The following is a 27,946-nucleotide window of genomic DNA, read 5'->3' on the forward strand; positions in this document are numbered from 1 at the left end:
AGCCACTAACCTTTTTCTGTGTCTGTGGATTTGCCTATTCTGGATATTTCATAAAAATGGGATTATATAATATGTTCTCTTTTGTGTCCAGCCTCTTCCATTAAGCATAATATTTTCAAGGTTTGTCTGTTTTGTAGCATGTATTAGTACTTCATTCCATGGCTGGATAATATTCCTTTGTATGGAAATACTACATTTTGTTTATTCAGTCATCAGTTGATAGACATTGGGTTTCCACTTTCTGATTGTTATAAAAGTGCAGCTATGAAATTTTTGTGTAAGTTTTTGTAAAGGCATGTTTTCATTTCTTTTGGGTATTTACCTAGGAGTGGAATTTGCCGGGCTGTATGATAGCTCTGTGTTGAACTCTTTTCCACATTTAACCTAAAAGGCAAAAACATCATCAGAAAACTTTATGGATATCATTAGAAAATGTTTGGCTCATTTTTTCCTAAAAGTGTTGATTTTTTAAATTTATGTAATGTTGGTCCACGTTATCTGGACCAACCCTTCAGCTGAAGACAACTAAAAATACTAGATGAACTATACAAAAATGACTTTATAGCATCAAAGAGCTGTTAAGGAATATGCCAGACCAAAATCTGAGGAAAGGTAAGAACCTAAAAGGTAAAGAAGTATTTAAAGTTCTGGCTACCCTGAGTTCTTTTCCCATCTGGATAAATACTTGAAAACTAAGCTTCAGGCTTTGGTGGATCTAGAGGCAAAGGTTAAGTGATTACTTGCAGGTCTCTGAGGCTAACACATTGCCTCTCATATCAAACTGGAACCTAAGGAAAAAGGAAAAATCCACTGCCTTTTTCCTACTTGCAGAAGATGCAAGGAGAGGTCTGTTGTACTGAACAGATTGGAGAAAGGAGAATAAGAAAAGAAAGAGAACCTGTTTCTCAAAGGTTGTAAAACAGGTTACCAGCACTGTGTGGAATCACTGGCCAAAGTCACATAATGCAAGAAGTTCAAGAAAACTTTTGCTCCAGGTTCCTGGAAGAAGCAAATCTATATACTTTTTGAAGAAAAGCACTTTAATTCTAGGCATCAAATAACTTTTCAAAACCATTGAGCATCCATCATACAAAGATGACCAACCATAAAAGAAAACAAGGCACCATAAGCAAAATGCAGCAAGAAATAGCAGAAACTGGGGCGCCTGGGTGGCTCAATTGGTTAAGCATCCAACTTTTGATTTCAGCTCAGGTTTGTGGGTTCGAGCCTTCCATTGGGCTCTGTGGTGACAGCGTGGAGCCTGCTTGGGATTCTGTCTGTCTCCCTCTCTCTCTGCCCCTCCCCTGCTTGCTCTCTGTCTCTCAAAATAAATAAAAATAAACTTAAAAAAAAAAAGAAATATAACTGACACCTAAATATTTCAGATACTGTTGTTATTATACATAGATTATAAATAATTTCACTGTTTCATAAACAAGTTTGCAAATATTTGCAAGAAACAGGGAATTATAAAAGCAGTGCTATAGCAGATTTGAGAAAAATACTTAGAGCGATGAAAAAAAAAATAACCAAAATGAAAAACTTAGTAGACATGTTGGAAGTGTATTTGACATAGTTGAAGAATTTGTGAACTGAAAAAAGTTATCTGGAAGTCAGCACAAAGAGATGAAAAAGTGGAAAATACAAGATGTTGAGAGAAAAGATTGGTTAGAAATTCTAACCTAAATTGTTTTGGGCATTCTGGAAGGAGGGGAAGAGAGGAGAGAATGAATATGAATGAAGCAGATGCAGTATTTGAAGACATAAGGACAATTTTCCAGGATTGATTTACGTTAACTCAACAAATCTATAAAGAGTAAAAAGAAAAAAATCTATACATAAATGAAACTAACAGGAAACAAAAGACCAAGAAAAAAAATTAGATTATCTTCAAAGGAGTGCTGACTCTAAATAGCAGCAAATGAAAATCTGTCGTCAATGAAATGATATCCTAAATGTGTTGAGAAAGTAGAAGATGGACTCCAACCTAGAATTCTATACCCAGAAAAAATATCTTCAAGAATGAAGGCAGGATGCCTGACTTATGCTCTTGGAGAACCCCGTTGTTTTCTCTCCTCTGGCTGGCAGCATGTAGGCCTCTCAATGCCTGGCGTTTCTGTAAAAGATGTGAACCATAGGAGATTGTTAGAGCTCTGGCTGCCTTCCTCAAAAAGTCTGGAGAACCAAAAGTCCCTCAATGGGTGGACACTGTCAAGCTGGCCAAACATAAAGAGCCTGCTCCCTGCGATGAGAACTGGTTCTACACACAAGCTGTCTCCACAGTATGGCACCTGCACCTCCAGGGCAGTACTGGGGTCAGCTTCATGGCCAACATCTGTGGGCGACTTCAGAGGAACAAGTTCATGCCCAACCACTTTAGCAGAGACTCTAAGAAGATGGCCCACAGGGTCCTCCAAGCCCTAGAGAGGCTGAAAATAATGGAAAAGGACAGGGGTGGAGGCTGCAAACTAACACCTCAGGGATGAGAGCTCTGGACAGAATTGCTGGACAGGTGGCAGCTGCCACCTAGAATCATTAGAACAAATGCTGGGTTAATAAATTGCCTCATTAGTTAAAAAAAAAAAATGAAAGCAAAACACCTGTGTATCAGTTTTGCAACTAAACCACCTCAGGCGTTTGAGGAAGGGGTACAAACCAAGTCAGACTTCTATAGTAAGAAAGCAGTCCTCATGGGAAGATCACATGACCTTCACAACCTTCATGTGGACAGTAACCCATATCTATTTTATCAGTGAACCTCATAACCTAGTAGGGTGCTCTCAATAAATTTTGTTGGATTAAAGGGGGAAAAAAGTAAGTTAAGTCATTCATGCAGTTTAAAAAAACACAGAGGGATGGTGAAAACCAAGAGCCAAGACTTTTGAAGATGTACTTTCCTGACCTCACAGTGCACTGAGAATCAAGTTTTCAAAATACTTGTTTATGTGTGGAGATATACAACAGAATTACATTATCCTGTTGATAAGCTGAAGCTACTAGACTGCCCAATATCCAGCTTCAGGGAGTTAAGTGTCCCAAAATTGTTGGTTTAGCTTGGGGTAGGGGAAGGAAGTACCATTAGCATTTGCTGAGATCTTTGCAATGAAACCTAGGGGTATCACAGAACTGGATAAAGCTTTAAAATTCAAAGAAGCCATAGTTTGAATACCACACACTTCTTACTGAGGAATATATGAATAAGATCATGGAGAAACTGGAGAAGGACCCTGAAGTCCTGCCAGCAACTACCTGCAAAAGAATGTGCTTTCTTCCCAAGGTTGAAGTGGTTTCTGATCACAGCCCTCTCTGCATTCTCCCTCTCATTTGTTGACTGAGTGATTCAGTCTATTGAACCAGCTGAACTAAAACAGCCTAGTGAAAAGAGCATTGGACTGGACATCAGAAGATTTAGATTCTAGTCCCAGTTCTATTTAATTGCCATGTGATGTGGTAGGGTTGAAGGGAGAGTACTTGGGTCTCTCCTAAGCTTAATATTCTCTGTAAAGGTAAGAGGTGAACTAGATTACAAATATATCGTTTAAATTTTTTTCAGCTATTTTAATATACTTTTTCGAGCACATAAAATCTCAGGATCCTATTGTGCCTCAAAAATTTTGATTCCATGGACAAATTTCCAGAAAATGCAATCTAACAAAATGGAATAATAAAGCTATAGACAACCTGAATAGTGTTATTGTCAAGTTTACCACAAAGGAACTTCAAATCCAGATGGCTTCATAAGCAAATACTAACAGATTTTTGGAGATATAATGCCAGTATTTTACAAATTGTTCCAGAGAATAGAAAAAGAAGGAACTCTCTTTTCCCCATTATATGCAGCTAGCCTAACCTTGATAGCAAAACCAGCAAGGAGAGTTCTAAGAAGAATCAGATGTCAGTCTCACTGAACATAAATGCAAAACTCCTAAACAAAATACTAATCTACTTCTTTGAATTCACATCTTTTTTAGTTGAGAGACTATTCACTTTGATCTATTTTCTCTTTTGCTCAGGCATGTATATAGACTCTATATTAGCCTCCTTTTGTGAGTGGCCTTGTGACTGAGTTGCCCAATGGAATGGGAGTAGAAGTGATAACATGCTACTTCCAGATCTGATCTGTAAAATACCTCCCACATGATCTTTATATTCTCTCTTCCCTGTTTGCCAGCCAGGTGCAGAGAATCCAGATGGGAACTCTGGAGGTTTTCTGTGTGCAACCACAAGATAAAGGAGTCTGGGCTTTGAATAACCTCATGCAAGTCTCTCTGGGATAAGAAACATCCTCATTTGTCTTTATATGAATAAGAAACTTCATTGTATCAGGCCACTAAGATTTGTGTTTGTTAAAGCATCTCACATTACTTATGCTAACTAATACATATTACTTATGCTAACTAATACAGAAATTAAATCCAGCAATATATATAGAAGGGACAGTATACATCATGAGTAAGTTGGGTTGATCTCAGGAATGCAAGGTTGATTTGACAGAATTATCCCATTATTGTGGACTGGAACTCTCAATGTTATATACATCTGTGCTACAAAAAAATAAATAATCTTTATAGAGTTTAAGAAAATGCCAGTCAAAATCCCAAGGATTTTTTTTTTTTTTAAGAATTCAACAACGGATTCTGAAATGTAGGGAAATTCAAGAGGAAAAGAAGACAGCCTGAAGAATAACAAAGTGAAAGGGTTTACTCTGTCATATATTGAAACGAATTTTAAAATTGTGGTAATGAAGATAACTATGCCAATGGCACAAATAGCAAATGCCAAACGTATCAGTGAAGGGATAGAAAGCTCAGAAACAGAACCGTGTGTATATATGGCTGTGATCACTAATCATAGGGGAAAGAACAAATCTTAAATTAATGGTGCTGGGACATGTACACACACACACACGTGTGTGTGTGTGTGTTTCATATATATATATGTGTGTATATAGGAAATCATGAAGGGAACCAACTATCTTACATAAAATCTGCCTCCAGGAAGATTATGACCTAAATGCAAAAGGCAGAGAGAAAAGCTTTTTTGAAGGCGATTTTGAGGTATGGAAGGATTTATTAGACAAGACATAAAAAATGTAAAGGAAAAAAAAACCCCGATAAATTTGATTTTATTAAAATAAAGAACCTGCTTTTATCTGAAAGCAAGTGTTAAAAAGCCACAGAATGAGAAAAGATTTTTATAGTACATAAAATTAGGAAAGCTTATGTTGATTTCAAATAAAAGAATGATAATAAAGTGATAATAAAAAGACGAACAACTCAATGGAAAACTTGGAAAGTGCTTCAATAGGCACTTACAAGGAAATTCGAATGGCAAATAGGTATGAAGTGTGTTTCATTTCCTTAGTAATCAGGGGATTGCAAATTCTCATTGTGGGTAGAAAGGTTCATCGATACAATCATAGTTGACCCTTGATCAACTTGGCAGTTGGGAAAGCAGCCCCCTATGCAGTAAAAATCCATCTGTAACTTTTGACCTTCCTCAAAACTTAGCCTCTAACTAGAAGCCTAACCAATAACATAAACAGTTGATTAACACACATTTTGTGTTATATGTGTTATATGTATACTGTATTCTGACAATGAAGTCAGCTGGAGAAGAGAAAAGGTTATTAAGATCATAAGGCAGAAAAATACATTTACAGTATTCTACTGTATTTATTGAGTAAAATAAGTGGGTCAGCACAGTTCAAACCTGTGTTCAAAGGTCAACTGTACTTTAAAAAATGGTTTGGCATTATCCAGCATAAGATAAGGTCCACATATTTTATGAATTCAATAGTTCCATTCCCAAGAATACACCCTGGAGAAGTGTGTGCAGGTATGCAGTAGGCTGTATCTGCAAAAATGTTCATAGCACCATTTTCATTTTCATTTTAATTATGGCCAAAAGACTGAAGCAACTCCAGTGTCTATCTGCAGTAGAGTGAATAAAGGGTTTGTTTTCTTTTGTTTTTACCTATACAGTGTTCAGTGAAAATGAGCAAACTAGAAGTATATGCAACCCCAAGGACAAATCTAATAAACATAATGTATAGTAAAAGAGTCAAGACAGAATAATGCATTGCATATATTCCATCCACATAGTATTTAAAAGTAAACCTAAACAATATTTTTAGGGATATGCATATATGTGTAAACCTATAAAGAAAATCCAGGAAGTTTTGTCATCACAGAGTGAAGGTAGTATTCTCTGTTAGAGGGAAGAGGAAAGGGTTGTGTGATTGAGGGCGATATATAGGTTCTGGTTCTAGTCTGGTTTTGATCTGGTTAGAATTATTGGTGTTCACTTTGTAATTATTGAGTTTAATAAGTTTTGATGCACTTTTCTTTGTGAATGTTTCACAGTTTTAAAAAAATTAAATGTTTTTATGCATTTCCAGAGTGCCTAGGAAGATTAAGAAATATCTTTCAAAATTACAAACTTTCTATATACTTAAAAAATGAGGGAAAGGAGAACTTTCCTCATTTTAAAAAAAATTCTGTTTCATTTAAGTTCCTTGGAACTTGAGACCTATTATTCCTTTATTTTACAGGTAGTTTTATCTTGTGCTAGATCTAATTATCCATTCATCCAGTATTTATGGAGCATTTACTGCTGAGGTGCTTGACAGAAATGAGATTTAAGGTGGGTGGTGATATTGTGGGTTGATTAATTAGCTTCCTCATGCATTTAAAAACCATGCATATATACCTTTTGAGTACTTTCAGTTCCATAGTTTTGCTTCTAAGTACTGTGCTTCTATTAGTTTGGAATGGAATTTGACAATTATAAAATTGAGCATAACATGAAAGAACATTTCAGTTCTTGGTAGGCAGTAGTTAATAGAGTCTTGTCAGGGATGGGCTCTGGTAAACACTCAGGAGTATGGACTCCGGAGTCTTAAAAGTTAGCGGCATAGGGGCGCCTGGGTGGCGCAGTCGGTTAAGCGTCCGACTTCAGCCAGGTCACGATCTCGCGGTCTGTGAGTTCGAGCCCCGCGTCAGGCTCTGGGCTGATGGCTCGGAGCCTGGAGCCTGTTTCCGATTCTGTGTCTCCCTCTCTCTCTGCCCCTCCCCCGTTCATGCTCTGTCTCTCTCTGTCCCCCCAAAAAAAAAAAAAAAAGTTAGCGGCATATCTCAAAATTCCAGAAAATGTGAGTCCCCTGGGATTTTTATCAGTTCTTATTTCAGACTTAACATAGTTTAAATATTTCAACTTATTTACAGTGAAAAATATCATGAATACTAGATTTCCTTGTTCTATTAAAAAAAAAATCAAAGACTATAGTAATATATGTGTGATTGTGTATATATGTATTTGCTTATATATATTTATATATACATGTGTATATATATCTAATTTCCCTGCAGAATAAGTGTGTCTAAAACTTGAAATACAGTATTTTTTGTTGATAAGAGAATGTAAGCTAAAAGAAATCTATTGAAAATTGGCTGCTCTTAATTTGTAGTCCATTTTGAAATATGTTTGCTTTTTAAGTTTATTGTATAAAAGAAAACCTGGATATACTTAGGAAAAAAAAAGTCTAAATAGTGTTGTTTTTGTCTCAGGTTTCTTTCCCCTATCTCCTTTCTACCATTTCCTTACTCTTTCCATCTCTGCTATCACCAACAGATTGAATAATACAGGCTAGAAAATGAAGGACAAATGTGCAGGCAGGACTTGCCAAGCAGTGTTACATACCCAGAGGTCTCGAAATGTTTCCTTGAACTTGAAAGATGAGGTTGCTAATGCTTTAGAACAATATAACACTTTAAAGATCTTTGTTAATGCATGTATCATTATTTGAGTCAGTTATCTTTGGCCAGAAACAGTAAATAATCCTCAGTCATCTTACTTCCAGGTTTGGGACCCTTTCTGGACTCAGGGTTGTGGAAGCACTATCCTGACTTTTTTTGGGAATTATATGACTTAGATAAGGAGACTACTAATATGTGACCTAAACGATTATGCTTTTTTCATCAAGGCTCTTTGACTATAAGAACTAGAAATCGATGCCGATGGATCAGCATCATGAGGAAAAAAAAAAAAAAGAACTAGAAATCCATTTAAAGTAGCTCAAGGTAAAGGAGAATTTATTGAGAAAATACAGGCACGTGGCACCCCAAACAGTAAGGAATACCTGATTTCCTAAAGACTTGACACCAGGAACTCCATCTCAGGGTGGTCTGCATGGTGTCTCATCTCTGCCACCAAGGCTGGTGTGCAGGATGACTTCTGAAGGCACAGCGGATGCTCTTGGTGTAAAAATAATCGATATTTGGATCTTTATCCAGTTAACCATTTTAAAAAAATGTTTATTATATTTATTTTGGGAGAGATCGTGCACATGCAAGCAGGGGAGGGGCAGAGAGAGAGGGAGAGAGGGAATCCCAAGCATGCCCCGTGTTGCTAGCACAGAGCCCCACACTGAGCTTGATCCCACGAACTGTGAGAGCATGACCTTAGCAGAAATCAAGAAATGGATGCTCAACCAACTGAGCCACCCAGGTGCCCCTCCAGTTAACCTTTTTAAATCAGAGCATAATTTCCAAATTAAAAACTTCAGTTATTGTACTGTCTTTTGTCTCCGTAGGAGAAAAAGTTTGGTGAACTGTGGGACCTTTTGTCTCAGTACTGATGCAGATTTTTTTAAAAAACTGGATTGGTCCTTTATAGATGGTATGAATTTTTCTTACTCTAGAAAAGCATAGCTTTGGTTTTTAAATTAGCAAGTTTGTACACCAGCCTCTTGGGTTCAAAATAAGATCCAGAATCAGAACCTTTGGTAATAATTACACACACTCAGTGTCAAGAGATGTCTTTTTGCATGCTCAGTTCTATTCTTTGCTGTCCAAAAGCCCACTGGAGCGTCTCCTGCAGCTTTCAGGATGTAGGCTGTTGTGAGTTAAACATATGTATGAAATTAAGAAATTATACGTATGAGGGGCACCTGGATGGCTCAGTCGATTTGAGCGTCTGATTTTTGGCTCAGGTAATGATCTCACAGTTCGTGGGTTTGAGCCCCACATCTGGCTCACTGCTATCAGCCTGTCAGCGCAGAGCCCACTTCAGATCCTCTGTCCCCCCTCTTTCTACCCCTCCCCCACTTGCACTCTCCCAAAAAATAAATATTTAAAAAAAATTATATATATGAAATTATATTTTTGTAGTTCAAAAGCAGTCAAATGTCAACAATTTCTGTGAATCAACCAGCCTAGTACAAACTAATGTCTCCAGATTTCCTTATTATTTAAGTATGTTTTAATAAATTCATAACTTTGTGTTTTAGAAGGCTTCTAACTTGTCATAGCATTCTGATCTCATTATTTTGTTTTTTTATCTTGCAGGTATTAATAAATATTTCATGTTTGTGTAGCACCTTGTGCTAGACTCTGAAAATGTAAAGCAATCCAGATTTTAGTCTTTTTTTTTGAAAGTTCATAGATTAGGGTACATACATAGATAGGTAAATACAAGGTACCATATATTAAATGAATGTTCTGTAGAGTAAGTGACCTTAAAATTTTAACATAGGGAAGCGGAGGATGGGGGGAGTTTCATGGAAGATGGGGTTAAAACTAGGCTATAGTGAGCTGTAAAACAGTCCTGCAGACAAGAGGGCAGGGTTTCAAACAAGCGAGCTGATAAGTAGGAGCTAGGCTGTTGGTGACTTGCATTTAGGCTTTTAGGAATTTTGATTCTGTGTCCTACCTGTTATTTCAAAAGAAGGTTGTAAATACAAAACTATCGCTTGGGGTTCCGGAAGAAAATAATAGAAATTCTATTTATCCTAAAATATGCTTATTAATATTTAAAAAGATTGGTATAATTTGTGCATATAAATTGTAAAATATAGGGACTATAGGTCTTCCAAATTTCAGATTAGATTTGAAAGGAAACATAATCATTACTCCTACAACTACAAAATGAATATATATCAAAAGATTTTACTTAACTAATGAGTGAACCAGTAAGATGTCACAACCAGTTCAAAGAACTTAAAATACCACATATTAATAGTGGAAGGATGCTGAAATGAATTTATAGATGCAAGAAAACTGGTCAGCTTTTACAAGGTGATAATCAGTGATACTCCACAGGAAACACTTTCTATGAACAGGAATTATTTGCAGTCAGTATTCATTTTCTGTAAGTTACCTAACATCCATCCCTACAGAGTTGTAAAGTAGATAAAACCTGAATGAAAGTTCTAGCCAGAATATGGTTTTCACTGTTTTTTCCTTAAATTGATATCAAAATTAAAAATTTCATAGCCTTCCTATTGATGAGGTCTTTAATCAGTAGGTAGAAGGCTTTAAGTTCCTCTTCATTTAGCTAAAACCCATTTAATTAATACCAAAGATAAAAACAAAACCTTCTTTTACTTTTAAGTTTAATTTGGGCATCTCCAGCCCTTGGAGATTCCCTCCACCAGCTTGAATTTCACCTTAGACCTCACTTGCTTCAGATCGATAGGAACCCTGCTTCAGGAGATTGTGGGTTTACAGTTTTAGACCATTGTACTACTCTCGATACTATGATATGAATAGCAATTTATGAATTGTCACAAGAATTAACAATTGATTTGTGAATTGTCACAAGAATTAAGGATTATTCTCTTGTATTTCTTGAAGAAGAGTACTGATGAGTTGCAAGCCTTCTCTGATCATACATCCTTAATTTTTGATACTATAATAAATTAATACAAATCATTAATCAGTTAACCAAATATTTTCAAAAAATTTAACAACACATTCATTTATTCCTATAAAAGTCCATACTCCATCTAATACCAAGTCCTAACAAGGGGTATTAGGAAGCTCTTTCCCCCTTGAGTTTACATTTACTATGACTCATAAGTCAAGGGTAGTTTTACTGTCATAACTGTTAAACAGTAATCTTCAAAAAAGGTGAAGTTATGACTCTTAGATATAAAATGAACATGAGTCAAAGATTTTAACTCATGAATGACCGAGGGAACTGGAAAAAAAATGTTACAGCTGGTTAGTAGGTAAATCCAAAGATTAGACAAATATATAAGCCCATCAAGAAGGCAAAATAAATTTGCTTCATAGATGCAACAAAAAAAAAACTGACCTCTTCCATAGTGAGGAAAGAAGTCAGTTGAACCTCCATCAGACAGAATTTATTTGCATGTCTATCAACACTATTTCCATTACTATCAGTTTCAACAAATTAACTTCTGTCTCTACAGAGCTGTAAAATAGATCAAAGGCACAAATCCCATAGAGTCAGATAACCTTAGAAGGATGTGCCCTGAACAATATGTAGCTTTCCATTGAAGACACTTAGCAGTTAATTTTTGATCCATTTAAATATCTTTTGGGGCTCCTGGGTGGCTCAGTCGGTTGAGCATCCAGCTTGATTTCAGCTCAGGTCATGATCTCACAGTTCTGTTTGTAAGTTTGAGACCTATGTGGGGCTCTACGCTGATAGCATGGAGCCTGCTTGGGATATTCTCTCTCTCTCTCTCTCTCTCTCTCTCTCTCTCTCTCTCTCTCTCTCTCAAAAATAAATAAAGATTAAAAAAAATTTTTTTTAAATAAACTTTAAGAAATGAAAAACTAAAAATCTTTCAAAATCCGTGTTTACATAACTAATGTTACAGGTAAATGTTACCTAAGGGCATTCATTATTTAAAACCTACATTTTATACCATAGATGAAAGTATGTAGAAAGTACCTGACTGAATTGGCCCAAAATACAAAAAGAAGAGCCATTAAAATTATAATACAGTTTAACTCTACTTGACAAGTAGAAATGTGTGTTTTTAAAGGTGCTTATTATTAGCTGCCCCTCCAAAAATAAAATTTTTCTTTTATGGAAATACACTGATGAAAATTATAGGTGCATTCATTTTAGGATTTTATTTAAGTAATCTTTGCAGTTAGAATCTTTTAATATATTTGGAACAGTGTTACAAAAGAACATAGAATAAACATCAAGTTAGCTTAAATTGATTAATAATTGTTTAAGAAAATCAACTTAATGGTATACACCTGAAATTTGAAATTATTTTGGCGTAATTAAGTTTTCCCCTTAAGTTTGCCATAGTGTCACTGAAAACTTTCGATTGCATGTGCAAGAATAAAGAACTTTTGAAGCACCGTTTACTTTAGAACGGAACAATATAATCATCAGTAATAGCTATAGAGCATGCACAGTGTGAGTACCCTTAATGAATTTTTTCCATTTAAAAGCAGATTCCTCAAAATGGTAGCTTTTCAGACTGTGTTTTCTTCATTGACCAAGTATTTTTCTTGTGGCTAACTTGAAGCATGTAAAAAACTGAAGCCAGCCTGGTTTTTACAGGCCTCGCCTGGCCTTGTTAATAGTTACAGCATTCCATTTGTTAGTACCTGTGACACAGGAGAAACTTTTACTGTTACGCTATGTGGTGACGATAAAGAAGACAGAAAAAGTCTTTTTATGGTAGTTGGGTCCTCAAAACAACTCTTTGTGTTCTGGTGATAAGAAGACACAAGTTGGATATCCACTAGAGGTACATGAGCTTGTTATCTGCAGAGCCGATATAGCCTCTTAAATTCCCTCACAATGACAGGAACCCCATCTGAAGTGAAGGCTTGCAGAGCTGGAGATACCAGAGCTCTGTTATTCCTCATGAGTACAAGTTCACCCTATTGTTGTTGAACAAAAATTTTGTGTGATTATTTTAAAAAGCCATATTCTTTTTCTTCAGTAAATTTAAAAGGGCTTCAAAGAGGCACGTACTTGGTGGTTCCTGTTGGGGGAAGAGCAAGACTCTAAATTACCTAGTCTTAAGATACATGAATATGATGGGAAAATTTCTTAGAGATTTCAGGCTAGAATAAGTCAGCAAGTTCATGATGAAATCTGTGTAGGCATCAACTATATTTGTTTTGTTTCTAGGGCTGTGTAGGTTATGAGTTCATTGTGTTCCAACATTCTGAGTGTTAACATCTTCATTGCTGATAGCAGCTTGCAGGGCTTTGGCAAGCAGAACTTGCTACCATGAACAGGAGGGAATACATGTCTCCATCCTTTAGTTCTAAACACCAGGACCTTTTATGGCTAAGTACACATAACAGTTCGTGTGGTTAGTTAGACCCAGAGAACTTAGAGCAATGGTGCCAATGTTGGGGAAATAGGTGTAGAGTTTGCTCTGTGCTCATGCTTAGTGATTATGTCGTGGTGGAGGTTTCAGGTATTGGTGTATGGGATTCCTGGTGCATGCCAAGTCATTTGAGAAGTTAACATCTCTGCACTTAGGATTTCTTAGGATTCTTTCAGCAAAGCAAAGTCACATTGACTAAAGAGATGATGATGATGATGATGATGATGATAAATGGGTGAAATAATAATTTGACTACAGAAAAACCAAGAAAAAAATTCTTGAAGCTGAAACTATTGTGTATTTATATTCTTTTGAGGAAAAAAGTTATAGAATAAGCATAATTATTGTAAATCATGTTTTAAAGGATACCAAGATTTAGGGGCGCCTGGGTGGCTCAGTCGGTTGGGCCTCCAACTCAGTTTCAGCTTAGGTCATGATCTCACAGTTCATGAGTTCAAGCCCAAGCCCTGCATCAGGCTTGCTGCTGCCAGCATAGAGCCTGCTTTGGATCCTCTGTCCTCCTCGCTCTCTGCCGCTCCCTGACTTGTACTTTTTCTCTCAAAAATAAATAAAGTATTAAAAAAAAAAAAAGATATCAAGATTTATTATTATGACTTAATTAAAAGTATGCCTTACATCTAATTTAAATAATCATTTATTAACAAATTTATCTAGTACTTGTCTATTGATCAAACTTTGTTTCCCAATCAAATAAACTCTGTTAATTTACTTAGAAAATTTTAACTTCCCGAAACGTCTTAGTGTTGGCTGGAAAATCAACAAGTCTCAAAGCTATTGAAGCTATTGAAGCTATTGAACTCAGTAATTCTGCTTTAAAATATGACCCATCAGGATTTTTAAAAATTTAGGAACTCTGGAAATTCATGTATCAGATTGTTAAGCCCTTGCTGTTAAAATTACTCATTTAAATGGATGGATAAGTCATTTCTTGGTGACTTTAATGAAAAAAAAAATTAAAAATCAGAAAACCAACTCTTCATTATATTTTTGCCTCAAAGTAAGCAGAAAAAGAAGTCAACATAGAGTCCAGGAGGTACTTTGGTAACACTTAAGAAAGTTCCCCAGAAAGTCAATTCAGTGGATTAGATCGGCCCATGAAGAAGCTCTATAGAAAGAGCTAGCAAAAGGGGGAAAGATAGATGGTAAACAACATTGTTTTTTTTTTTTTTTTACAAGTTTTAAAAATATGGAAAATCACTAATATGTACATTCTACAAAGGAGGGAGTCATTACTGTCTTATGTAAATAAGTATTTGGGTTTTTATGCTTCAAGATTATGTAGGAAAATCATAGTATTTAAGAACAAATTAGGAATGAAATTATTGGAATATGGTGCTAATTCTGGTGAATAGAAAAGACTCTCAGGTGAAAATCAGTTTCAATAGTTGAAGTTCCTGAAATGTTCATTTTATGAAGGTGCTATGATAACTTCTCAGAGCATCATTTTGATACATTTCTATTTCAGTTCTCATACTCATTGGCCCCGTCAGATATGTTGATCAGGCTGTAATCATATTCAGGTTATAACCTCAGAGCTGTGAGTAATTTAGTATTCTCTAGGAAGTTTGGGAAGAAACAATCCAAACAAGTAAATCTTTTTTCTTAATGTACAGCGGGAGCATTCATTTTGCTTATATCTAAGGTTTACCTTATTTGAAGGATTAGAGTATACATTTGTGATCATTTAAAACCATTTCAGTGGCTCTTGTAATAATTCATTCAGTCTGTGCTCTCTTAATAAATTTTACAAAAAACTCATGGCAAGTTAGTGTCATTTGTGTGTGAATTTTCCAATTGTATTTCAGACTTTAAGAAAGAAAGGCCTTAATGGTTGTGAGAGCCCTGATGCTGACGATTACTTTGAGCACAGTCCACTCTCGGAGGACAGATTCAGCAAACTAAATGAAGATAGTGATTTTATTTTCAAACGAGGCCCTGTAAGTACTTTTACTTTACCTCTACTTTTTATTTGTTGATCCTTTTTGTTAACTTCATTATATAGGCTCTGAACAAGAAGGAACACAGAGGGTGCGACAGCCCAGACCCTGATACTTCCTATGTGCTAACTCCACATACAGAAGAAAAATATAAAAAAATTAATGAGGAATTTGATAATATGATGCGGAATCATAAAATCGCAGTGAGTACGAAAGTATGGTTTGTGCTTTTATCTTGTGCATGAAGAGATTGGCCACAGTTCTTATTTATTTTCACAGTGGGTGATGACACCAGTAAGTAGAAGGGGAAGAAATTTCATTAATTTTTTTTGGTTTCATAGAACTTTAAAATAAATTGGTTATAGTCTTATAATAGTGCATGTTCAGGGTCTTTAAACATAGAAGTGAAGAGAAAACATCCTAATCCAAATTCTACTTCTTATCCCCTGTTCTAACTATCCCCTGCTCTCTCTTTGGGTAGAGCACCTAAACATCCTGGATTCCAGTTCTCTCATCTATAAAATGAATGAGTTGGTTTATGTAATTTAAAAGAAAAAAAATTTTTTTAATGTTTATTTATTTTTGAGAGAGAGAGAGAGAGAGAGTGTGAGGGGGGCGAGGGGCACAGAGAGAGAGAGAGGGAGACACAGAATCTGAAACAGGCTCCAGGCTCTGAGCTGTCAGCATAGAGCTTGATGTGGGTCTGGAACTCATGAACGGCGAGATCATGACCTGAGCCAAAGTCGAACGCTCAACCGAGCCACCTAGGCGCCCCAGGTTTACGTAGTTTTTAAGGTCCCTTCTAGCTCTAAATTTCCATGATTTGTAAATACAAGGTGCATATAAGATTTCCCTCTCCCACTCATGACTTTTGAAAAATATTACATGTATTTCAAATCGATCTTGAGACTATAAAATCTGTAACAGATTTATTACAAATTTGGTGTTTCAGAATTATTTTGAATTATTTTGTATAGTTGATATAATAGTAGTAGCTTACCCTTTGGTTCTTTGTAATGTCCCAAAACTATTTAACAAAATCTGTCCAAACTCCTGGTCTTTCCTTATAGTGTACATATTGAGGAAGAAAGCCTTGGCTCAATTTTAATTTAAGGAAGCAATGTTTTTAAGCTGGTTGCAGAACAGATAGTTGGCTTAACATTTTTCTGTGCTCATGCATGTAACCATCATGGCAACCAGTACTTTGTGGAGTTCATGCTCCTTTGATAGTTCTTGAAAGAATTCTCATGGGAAGCTCATTGGGGAGAGCTGCTTAAGACAGCTATTCTGGATCTGATTTTCTAATGTTATATATGTATTGTAGGCTTCATGGGACAATTTGGTTCCAATGCTGATATTTATTTCAGAGTTACTTATTATCAGAGTTAATTCTCTTAAAAAGTATGCCTTAAGGTATACATCATGGATTATTTCTTCAAAGTAATCTTCTATTATAAGAAGCTCATGAAAAATAAGTTTAAGGAAGTATTTTTGTGCTGATACCATTTATTATTCTTAAAAAACAAAACAATAGCAAACAAATCCCTTCTGGCCTCATATGGATGTGGGTGACTCTGTAGTTAATGTTAAGCTGCAAAAATATTGTGTAAATAAAATTGCTTTACCTTTGAAATAAATTATCATATATCCATTGTTTTATATCAGTTAATGAATTATTATAACTACTATTGGAAATAAGCTACTATTGAATTGAGTACATAAACTATTTATATTCTCCAACTTTGAATTAGCAGTGTTACCAATCTTTGCAATTACTGTTTTAAAATATGGGAGAGGAAACCTTTTTCCTTTCTCTATAATAGAGATATTATAAAGAGAACTGTTATTTTCATGGTTAACAAGTATACTGTATGTGATCTGTGGAGGAAATGCCAGAAGAAATAGGAAATATTATTTTAAGGGGGTGTGTGGAATGTTTAGGAGGAAAAGAAGATAGCATTTATAATATTTGTAATTTAATCTTCATACAATTTAAAGATGATAGGTTGTCAGTAGTAATTTTCCTGTGTAGATTGTTTCTTTGCATTTTCATTATACTCAGATTGCATTGCGTTGTGTATATATAACTTGATTTTTTTTATTTTTCGTTTTGTCCATTAAGACTGTCAGTCAATTAAATAAAACTAGGGCTTATTTATAATGTCCCACATTTGGTGTAATAAGTTCATAATATGTGTACATATTTTTCCCCTTTTGTTATACTTGTAATTGCCTGATAGAAATGTAATGTTCCTAAACTGGTTTGCATTATTAAAGTGCTAATTTTATGCTTACTTGGTAACAGTGATATATTTTGTTATGTCTAAATTTGACAACACAACTTTAATATCAGTTTCTGACATTTAATTTTCATCTCTGAATATTTGAAATTATGTATGTATTAGCATATATGTATTCATATATAAATATTGAAGTTGAAAAGGTTCATGTCAAACATACTTATGTTCAAATACAGTTCCAAAGAAAGCAGCTTGAATTTGCAAATTTAGTAGGAAACTATCCTCTTCCTCTAATTTTAATAACTAGAGTTACTTTATCACATGAAAGTTTGTAAGTTCTTACATTTAATATAGATGAAAACGAAACTAACAGTTTTTTCTTCCTTGTTCTTTATTTACAGCCTGGTTTACCACCTCAAAACTTCTCAATGTCTGTCACAGTCCCTGTGACCAGCCCTAATGCTTTGTCCTATACTAACCCAGGGAGTTCACTTGTGTCCCCGTCTTTGGCAGCCAGCTCAACATTAGCCGATTCAAGCATGCTGTCTCCACCTCAAGCCACGTTACACAGAAATGTGTCCCCTGGAGTCCCTCAGAGACCACCAAGTACTGGCAGTGCAGGTATGTAGTAATACCTATTCTGCTGATTCTTTCACAAAAAGGGTGGTAAAATGAATGACTAACATAAGCAGTTTCTTACTTTGCTACTCTTAATTTTCTGTCTTTGATGAGCAAGAGTCACTGCTACATAATTGACTCCATTTTAAAGAGTATTTTTGAAACTTTAATATGGGCTCTCTAACATCCTTTCAGGCACAGTGGAACGATACTACAGAATGTGCCATCTAGAATTTTCCTTATAGGAAAGCCATACTTTGACAGGCAGAAAATTTAATTAGCATATCATGAGCAAAGACTTGAAGTTTGGGTGTGAGCCAGTCATGTTAAAAATACTGAGAATAGATCTACCTGATTGGAGTTAGAGTTCATTAATTCAGCAAAAATTTGCAGTGCATTTACTTCTTCACACTTTGCAGTATCTCCTCTCCTTTAAATCCTAGATTGACTAGTACTCCATTAGCACTGCCCCCATTCTCATCATTTTGCTATTTGATACTGATACAGGAAGGCATACACTTTAAGAGCTTGATAGGTGAGCTTACACACACACACACACACACACACACACACACACACACACACACACACACACACATATATATTTAACTACATCATATTGCACAATAATGCCAAATTCAGACTAGGCTAGTTTTTGTTTTTTTAGGAAAGGAGTGCAGGTTACTTCATTCAGATGAGGAGAACCAATTCATATTCATTCTTTGCCCTCTCTCTTCTCTCTGTAACGTTTTTAGGTGGGATGTTGAGCACTTCAGACCTCACAGTGCCAAATGGAGCCGGAAGCAGCCCAGTGGGTGCGTGAATTACTCCTGTTTTCACTTTGTAGGCATCTATCCTATGTGAGATGAAAGGAATATTGTACATCAAATAACGCCTTCTACCAAGTGAAGAGCTAAAAATGGGGTATATGATCAGAATAGACATGTCCCTTTGTAGACTTAATTGTCTTCTGAGGAGTACTTTTACTAATACTTAACATTTTTTAATAACAACCCTGCTCTGTTCTTTATACCTTGGCCTCAAGTGCCTCCTTCATAGCAGATATTGTTCTTTGCTAGAGACAGAATTGCCTTAATACAGTTTTTTCATCAAGCCAATTTCTTACACGGAGAAGCTTTCTGTATCATCTATTCTCACCAAACTTAGACTATTAGCAGACCGATACATCTTCCAGTAAGTAGCATGAAATGTTTTTAGAGTGATTGCAGTACACAGAAATGGTGGACCTACTTTTAGAGCTACAAAGAGAGTTGAGGAGTTTGTCTTTGAGGGATCTGTTTTGGTGGCCATGTGTAGAACATTCACATATTTTCACAGTTGCTGCCAAATTGGCTTTTTTGCTTTGGGATCCTTTCTAAAGATGACCAGCAAGTTTAAACACATTGTGAAGGTGTCACCCAACGTTGATGTGCCAGTAAAGATAGATTGTGAACTGAGCATTACGGAAATATGGTATATATGTTAAAGAGTTAGAAGAATAACTGTATCCCTTTGGATAATCATCACATTAAGTGGTCTTGGTCTCTTAATCTGGGATAATGACAGTTGTCATCACTGTTATCTAAAAACAAGGGTGGGAACTTCCTCCCTGCTTTTAGGTATTGTATGTCCCTGGAGACTTCTGAACATAGATCTCTTATCGGAAAGATCCCAATTGCATGTATTCAACCCATTCATTCTACAAAAATGTAAGGAGCTTCTGCCTCAAGAAAATTAATGGAGATCATTGAATAACTTAATTTAAAATGATGAGAAAAAACAGATATTGTTGAGATAAGTTACAAAACATACAGTGACCTAAAGTAGGAATAAACGCCTAATTATGTCTGCCCCTATATTAATAGCTGTTTGAATGGAATTAAATATATAAGACCCATTGTTGGATCTTTTTGAACAGATAATTCATTGTGGAAAAATTCATAAAGGTCTTAACAATTATACATTAGGACTGCTATACTGGTACATGTATTTCCAGATATTTAGAGTTTATTTCAGTTCCATTTTAGTTATTTGCATGCCCATATACTCTTCGTGTTAAATTTTCCCATATGCTTTTATTCCCCCAAGACTTCCTTTCCCTTCTACTTCCTAGCCTGATTAAGGCTGGAATCAAACATTTCTATTTCATTTAATGTTAATTTTAACTAGTTCTTGGTTTTATTTTCAAAATTCGTTTTATTTCATGGAGTTTACTCTTTGATGATTTCTAATGTGTTTTTGCATTGCCTTTACTTTTTTTTCATCCTCTGGCATTGTAAACACGGTTCTTCCTCCTGTCAAACAAGTGTTTCACTTCTCTCCTCATTTTTTTTCTTCTACTTCCCACATTTCCTAAAGGCTTTTTCACTGTTTTTTTCCTTATCTGCATGCAACTATAAATCTAAACTTTGTCTCTGCTGCTCAGTTTTCTGTGTTCCCTTTGGTAATTTGAAACTCAGACTTTGTCATTGTCCTAATTTGACCTTCTGCATGTAATCCTGTTTCTTTTTTTTCATTCATTCTCTTTTTTTGTAAGCCTCCCCCACATCTGGACCCTCCTGTTTAGAGGGCTGCATGATCCAGTCCTTAGATCATGGCACATCACCACTGGTTTATATGGAGCATCTCAGTGTTATTTATTAATCCCTCGTACACCTGTGTTGCATTCCTGTTCCCTTCTTCCCCCATCATAGGCAACCACCTTAGTGTGTTAGTGTTAGTAGTGTTAATAATCGTGATTAGCAAACATGAATTTGTATTAATATTTAAAATTTAATTAAAATATTTTAAGTGCTTAGTGAGTTATTTAAAAGTCTGTTTCCATTATTACTTGTACACAGATAAATCCTGCTTCTTAGGGCACACCTCAGCATCTCCTAACACACGAGATTGGCTATCTTGATTCTTCACTAGTTCCTACTCCTATACGCCTAGTTTTATATATATCAGGTGTAATTTTACTTATTCTACTTGTGTTTGGATTGTATTCTAAATGGCTTGTGTGTTATAACTGGTTTTTAATATATGCTACCTCAGAATTAGACTTAACTGAGGAGACCTCTTATGTCACTTAATGTGGAGACCAGCTGGAAGTGGTTATTTCTGTGCATACTTGGAGCATACATGAGTTTAATGTGCTTCTTGCTATAAATTTTCCCATTAAAATAAATGGTCTTTCATAGGTATTTTAGACATGGTATTTTGTGAGAGAGAGTCAGATAATACATTTTAGCTTATTTTCAACAATGGTGCCATTTTGGCTTAGTAGTTTGGAAAAATAGTTTAAACTCATTTTTTACCTAAATAAAGTCTTTATGAATGAAAAGATTAAACAGTTAAAATTTCCAGAGAAATGCAGAAGAAAAAATATTAAAAGATATGGGTATGGGTTTTTTTTTAATTTTTTAAAAAGTTTTATTTATTTTGAGAGAGAGAGAAAGCATGAGCAGGGGAAGGGCAGAGAGAGGGAGAGAGAAAATCCCAACCAGGCTCTGCTGTCGAATCCCCCAACACAGGGCTCGAACTCCCCAACCATGAGATGATCTGAGGTAAAATCAAGAGTCAGATACTTAACTGACTGAGCCACCCAGGTGCCTCATGTTTTCTAATGTGTATTTTTCAAGGTACATTTCTACATGTTTGATAAACCTTGTGCTAAATGAAATTAAACAACTTTCTTCTCTGTAGGACATTCAGAACCTTTAAAATGTTAATCTATTTTGTGAGTCATTAAACTTAGTGTATACATATGGTTACTCAAAGTGATTTCATAATCGAACCCTTCATTTTTTTTTCCCTCATGAAAAAGCATCTTTCATAATTAGTGCCATATAAAACATTTTGGGAAATCTTGCTTCTGATCTTAATATACATAGAAAAGCATTTTTGAGTAATGAAGACTTCCATAAGTTGAAATTGAGGTTTAATAAAAGAAACAAGACTATCAGGCTTGTGCTGTGTTAATAGCAGAGCTGTTCATTGGGACCAGCCCTTGCACTGAAGACAGTTAGAAATGCTGGGGAAAACATTTTTAAAATCTGCATGAAGCATTTGAGAACTAATAAGATAGTGAAGCATTACTGGCTCAATATCCAGGGAATGACAGAGACAGAGACTTCAGGAGGGTGAGCTCAACATTTATGACTACTTTTCCTCAGGTGCTATATGCCACTTCCACAGTGGGGTGCTTCAGAAGCAGAGGATGACAGCCTGAGAAACCCAGGGGGACAGAGAGATCAGATTTCAGGGCCCACAAAGAGTTGGGAGGGCCCAAATGTGTTCTTGTCCCCTTGTGTTGAGACCCCAAAAGGCGGGACCAGGGAAGTAGAGTGAATCAGAGTTTAACAATCCCTTGCAGTAGCTATGGCATCCCACTTTCTGAAGCTAGACTGTGGTCATCTATGCTTATAGAATAAACATTCTATAGAATATCTATGCTTATAGAATAAACATTCTTTTCAATATCTGTGTTTTACATTATTACATTTAAAAAAATATTGTTGTTCTACAAAAAATGAAGAATGACCACATGCTGGGCCGCAAAAACTCTCAGCAAATTTCAGAGAATTTAATCATATGGAGATAAATCTCTGGTGACAGAATAATTCAGCTAGCAACCCATATCCAAAGATGCTTGTTTAAAACAAATGTTCTATACATAACATGTATAATAGCTTACTGTGGCATTCCAGGCTTAGAGACTTGTAATGAGCCACTTCCAGATAGCTTCACTTCACCTTTAAACTGTCACATTTTTACTGATCCTGTCATTTTCAAATGCATAATACTTTTATAGATGAGCCCTCCATTTGCCTTATTCTTATTCTAATTTTTGTTGAGTCTTCTGCTCTCCAGAAGATAGGATGCTTCGGGCCCGTGTCAGAGTGAAAGGAGAAGCATCCTTGAACTTTTTAATTTAAGCATTGAACAAACTCTGGATAGAGAAAGACATTAACCAGGAAACTAGAGGAAACCTAACCATGAAAGGAATCTTTGTTCATCAAAAACACCATGAAGAGAATGAAAAGGCAAGATAGAGTGGGAAAATATAGGGGTGTGTGTGTGTGTGTGTGTGTGTGTGTGTGTGTGTATAAAACAGAGGGCTTTTTATGAAGAATACTGTAAGTCATCACGAAAAAGAAAATCTGATTTTTTAAGATGTGCACGAGAACACAAACATTTCACAAGAGAAGCTCTCCAGGTGTCTAGTAAACATGTGACAAAATGCTCATAAGAACCAATTGAGGTCTTGCTGGCAGGGTGTTGGGTGGGGAGAAGGGCTAAAGGGGTGAGGGTCCTAAAGGAGTCAGACACTTGTTGGGATAAGCACTGAGTGTTATATTTAAGCGATGAATCACTGAATTCTATTCCTGAAATTATTATTACACTATACGTTAACTCACTTGGACTTAAATTTAAATAAATAAATAAATAAAAAATGCTCATTCTCAGTAACCAAGGAAATGCAAAACTAAAGCCACAGATAGCATTATACACCTAACAGAATGGCCTTGGAATAGGCAGATAATACCAAGTGTTGACAAGCTATGGAAAAATTCAAACTCTCATATGCTGATGATGGCAGTACAGATTGGTGCAGCCCTTTTGACATTGTCTACTATAGGTGTAGATGTGTGTATTCTACAGTGAACCATTTTTACTCATCTTTATATGCTGTAGAGAAATGCATGGGTATATGATGAGCACCAAGAAAGATGTAAAGGAATGTGCATGGCATTATTTGTTACAACAACATCTAGAAATAATCCAAATTTGTATCAACAGTAGAACAAATAAATAAAGTGATAGTACATTTATATGAAGAAATACTATACTGCAACAAAAAGGAAGACATGACAGCAGTAATTAACAGTGTGGATGAATTTACCAAACTATTATTGAATGAGAGACAATAGATGCAAATGCAAATTGGTTCCATTCAAATACAGTGTGAAAAGCAGGCGAGCAAAATTACAGTGCTAAGGATGCATGTATAGATAGGTGGTAAAACTATAAAGAAAAACAAGTTACTATAAAAATCACAATACTGGTTACTTTGGGTAGGTGGACAATAGTAATGTTTTGGGGGGCCCAATTATAGAGACTTTGGGGGTTTGGCAATATTCTTTTTCCTGATCTAATGAGTACGTGGATGTTCACTTTATGATAAGTCCTTTTTTTTTTTTTTTAAATATAATTTATTGTCAAATTGGCTTATAATTTGTAAGCCATGCCAACAAGTGCTCATGCCAACAAGTGTCTCCTCAGTGCCCATCAGCCATTTTCCCTCTCCCCTACACTCCCCCAGAAAAGTCCTTGATCTTTGAAGTTTTTGTTTTGTGCACCATTTTGTATTATGTGTTACGTTAATACAAGTTTTTAAAATAAACATAATACATTTGATTTTAAAAAGGAATTATAAACCACCAATGTGGAGGCACTTTTAAAATTATGAGAGAATGTAATGTACATAGTTGTTATACTGTTAATTCCAAAATCTAGAGAGAAAAAAATTGACACATACACACATTCATACTCTCAGAAAGACTCAGCAGTCTTTGAGTCTCTGGGTGTTATTGCCCACATGCAGCAGCTAGACGTGCAGCCCCATCTTGAGATCAGGAAGCAAGTCGGTGTAAGAGGACAGGCCAACAAGCCTAGGATGGCAGAGTGGAAAGCTGGAAAGTTCTAGGTCTGCTACATTGAGCTGCTAAAACCACTGAGCCTGCAACCGCTTTACCCCCAGTCTTCTGTGAGATAAAAATTTTCTCATTTCTTAAGAGAAAAAGTAAGGTAAAATACAAGCCAGAAGTAGGGGAATATTTAATAAGCAGATAAGCATTGATGTACCTAAGTGAAAGAAAGAAACCAACTTCAATTTCAAACATTGAAAGGATGTATCAGGAGATTTAAATAAAAATGGCAAAGAAAAACAACTTACTAATTGCCAACTATTACCACCTTTTTATTGTGACATGGAGAGCTGATGAAGGGATGTTGAAACTGATGATCTCATGTGCTTATGGCATTGTAGCAATCTTTCTAGAAAGATTTTGGCAAGGTTTCATAAAGTCATCACGTCATAATGTAGTTTCAGTAGTAGTTTCAGTAGTCATAAAAATGTTTATGCCTCTGAGCCCACTAATCCCATTTCTGGGACTCTCCTAAAGAAATAAACTAGAATATACAAAGTTTCACTGCAACATTATTTAGAGTAGTGAACAATAGGAAGAAACCAGTGTATTCTACAGTATGAAAATTATGTAGATTAAAATTTTCAGCTGAATTCCTTTTGAGTTGTGATTTAAAACTGCAAAAAAAAAACCATGCTTATGGAAAATTCAAAGGAAGGGAAATCCAAACTGATTATCATAGTTATGTTGGGATGGTAGAAGTAGGAGTTTTCCCTCTCGTTTTCTACTTTTTAAACTTTCTATGATGCTATATTGATACGGTATCTCCACAGTCATAAAACTTTTATTATAGTAAATGAATTAGAGTATTCAGTTGTGTTTCCTTGTAACGTGATAATTTTTTGTCGTCAGGCTATGTCATTGTCTAAGTGAAACCAGTGTTGTCCATACTGTAAATTGTGGCCATCTTCCATAGTGGCAATCTGATTTGGCTTACTAGACCTATTTCTCTGTGGAAAATTTACATTTAATACTCAGATAATTTGTAGTTCATATAACTTCAGGAACTCCTTTTAACTTTGGGCCTGTGTTTAAAGATCAAGTGTAGAATCAAGTCTCTGATCTCCAGCAGTTTTGCTTTATAAAAACATTTTGAGAAAGAGAAAATATATATATACCAGACTAGTATATAGAAGGGCTCAAGAAGCTCTTGGAATTGTTTAGGGGTGAGTGAAGGTAACATGTAACGGCTTGCAGAGTAGCAGAGGCAGCGGCAGTTAAAGAGAAGATGGATGAATAGCAAAGCAAGAATAGCAGGGCTTGAGCCCTGTGAAAGTGGAATGGAAGTGACTGGGATGGCGGTAGTACAGGAGTTTAAACAGGTTGTGTTAGAGATGACAGCAGCATATCTGGGGAAAAGGCCACCGGATGGTTGCATGTGAACTTGAAGTGAGATATAAAGCAGAAGCACAGATGTAAGAGGTACACTGAGGCAGTGGTTAAAGCCAGGGGGTGCATGAAGTCTCTGAAGGAGGAGAGAGAAGCCTCTTTGGGGCTGTCCACATGGGATAGATTGAGAGGGCGAATACAGTATACAGGAAAAGAAGCAGCAGGATTTCATGAGCATTGTCTGTTGTAGATACACATTTCTAATGGACAGAATCCATGCTCTCTATCATACAGGAATTTCCACTGAATCAAGTAAATATGTCATCAGTTATTTTATTTTTGTCATCAATAATCTTGAAACTCATGGGCTTTTTTACTTTTAGAAACCTCATCAACTCATTCTTTATAAAAATACAATTTTACAAGCTTTTAAAATGCTTATTTACTGAATAATCAGCTGAAACTTTGTCAGGTTTTATGAAAATTTGTCAAATATGATAAAATCAGTTCTTGAACCTTGCTTTGAATGAGTTTTTCAGAATCTTTTGAGATTTTCAAAAGTCTTTGCATATCAGTTCAACTTCTGAATTTAATTCATAATAATAAGACATTAAAGGCATCAATGTCTACAATTTAGCCCTAAAAGAGTAGTATTAAGGACATGGAGTGCTTTCCAGCCACTTAATGCATTATGTCAGCTGATATGATATTCTGAAATATGAGCCAGACTGATATAATTGAATGATATGCCTCAGAGCTATAGGACCGTAAGTGAAATTAGCTTTGTTAGGTTTCAAGAGGCATTGGTATGCAGTTTGCTCAAGAGCATTTGTATCCTGTATTATGTCAGGGTGTAATTTACCTTAATACCTAAAAACACATTTTAATAATAATCACATTAAATTGGGTTTATCCATTTAGAATTGGTACTGCAGTTCTTAAATTTATAGACTATGTCAACATGAGTTATATCCTGAAGGTATCTGCCTTAAAAATCTATCTCAATGATATCTTCATTTTGTCATAAAAAGTGAATAGGAAGTAAGAAATATATTAAGATAGTATATTGCTACACTTTACAAAATCACAAATAGTGCATATAAGGTTATCATGTTTCAAGCTGGCAAGTTACCCAACACTTACAACATCCTGTAATAATTATCTGCTGCAGACTCTGACGTCACACTAAAGAATACCATGCTTTTAGATTCTCTTCACTCTGGGTTGCTATGGTATTATGTGTAGCTTTTCAGCACCATAGACTCCACATGGGAAGAGAGTATAGAGCTTCCTGATAATGCATTCTTCTAAATTATCCTCGAATCATCTCGTAATGTATTTGAGAAGAAATACCGCCTTACCCTTCAGATTTGAGTACAAATCAAGCAAATAAGAATCTTCTCAATGTTATCAAAGAGATTACAAATGTATATTTGTGCCTGTTAATTAAGAGAAACGTTAATCTGTACTTGTTAATCTAATATTCTGTTGGTTTCTATCACACCCTCTATTTTTGAACAATCTTTGATAAGCAGTTTTTATCCAGATGGCTTGTTTAGCAGTTACTTCTGCCCAGTGCATGGATGCGCTCCACTCCACAGGGATGGCCCGGGGAGGAGATTGCTTAATAGCACTGCTTTCTGAAGCTTAGCAGAACATAGGAATTGCTCTCTGGGGTGTGGAAAGGAGATTCGGCCCAGACTTAATACGTACTGCTTCAAGATAATGGAAATTGCCTCATAAGGTTAACTGAAATACCAGTCCCCACAGCAAAATTAAATCACATAAATGAATTAAAACTGGTGTCCCTTGGTAAAAGTGTCAGAGAAGGCAGGAGGAGCTGGGGGAGAGTGAGGTGTAGGGGAGAGAAACACTGATCATCTGGAATCCTGACACGTTGAATGACAGCTGCTGCAGAGATAGACCAGTTCCCAAGGGCCATACCTCACCGCTGTTTTCCTTGTCGGTTGAAAATGCACTGGTCAGGATTCA

The 27,946-nt window shown here is 35.8% G+C and overlaps 1 protein-coding gene and 1 pseudogene across 12 annotated transcripts in view; both read left to right on the forward strand.

The window, feature by feature from the left end:
* Positions 1–27,946, forward strand: part of MEF2A (myocyte enhancer factor 2A) — a 160,721-nt gene that overhangs the window by 110,393 nt on the left and 22,382 nt on the right. For 7 of the 12 annotated variants that reach the window (XM_042988173.1, XM_042988170.1, XM_042988174.1 and 4 more), the window contains 3 exons: positions 15,141–15,278; positions 17,717–17,936; positions 18,689–18,748. In XM_042988173.1, the coding sequence (XP_042844107.1) occupies positions 15,141–15,278; positions 17,717–17,936; positions 18,689–18,748 (418 nt within the window). Of the gene's footprint in view, positions 1–6,513; positions 6,646–14,943; positions 15,076–15,140; positions 15,279–17,716; positions 17,937–18,688; positions 18,749–27,946 lie in introns of those variants that run through there. The other 5 variants (XM_042988175.1, XM_042988181.1, XM_042988178.1 and 2 more) reach the window with 2 other exon arrangements.
* On the forward strand, positions 1,322–4,594 carry LOC102966710 (annotated as a pseudogene).

The sequence above is a fragment of the Panthera tigris genome, chromosome B3, assembly GCF_018350195.1.
Source record: "Panthera tigris isolate Pti1 chromosome B3, P.tigris_Pti1_mat1.1, whole genome shotgun sequence".
NCBI lineage: Eukaryota > Metazoa > Chordata > Mammalia > Carnivora > Felidae > Panthera > Panthera tigris.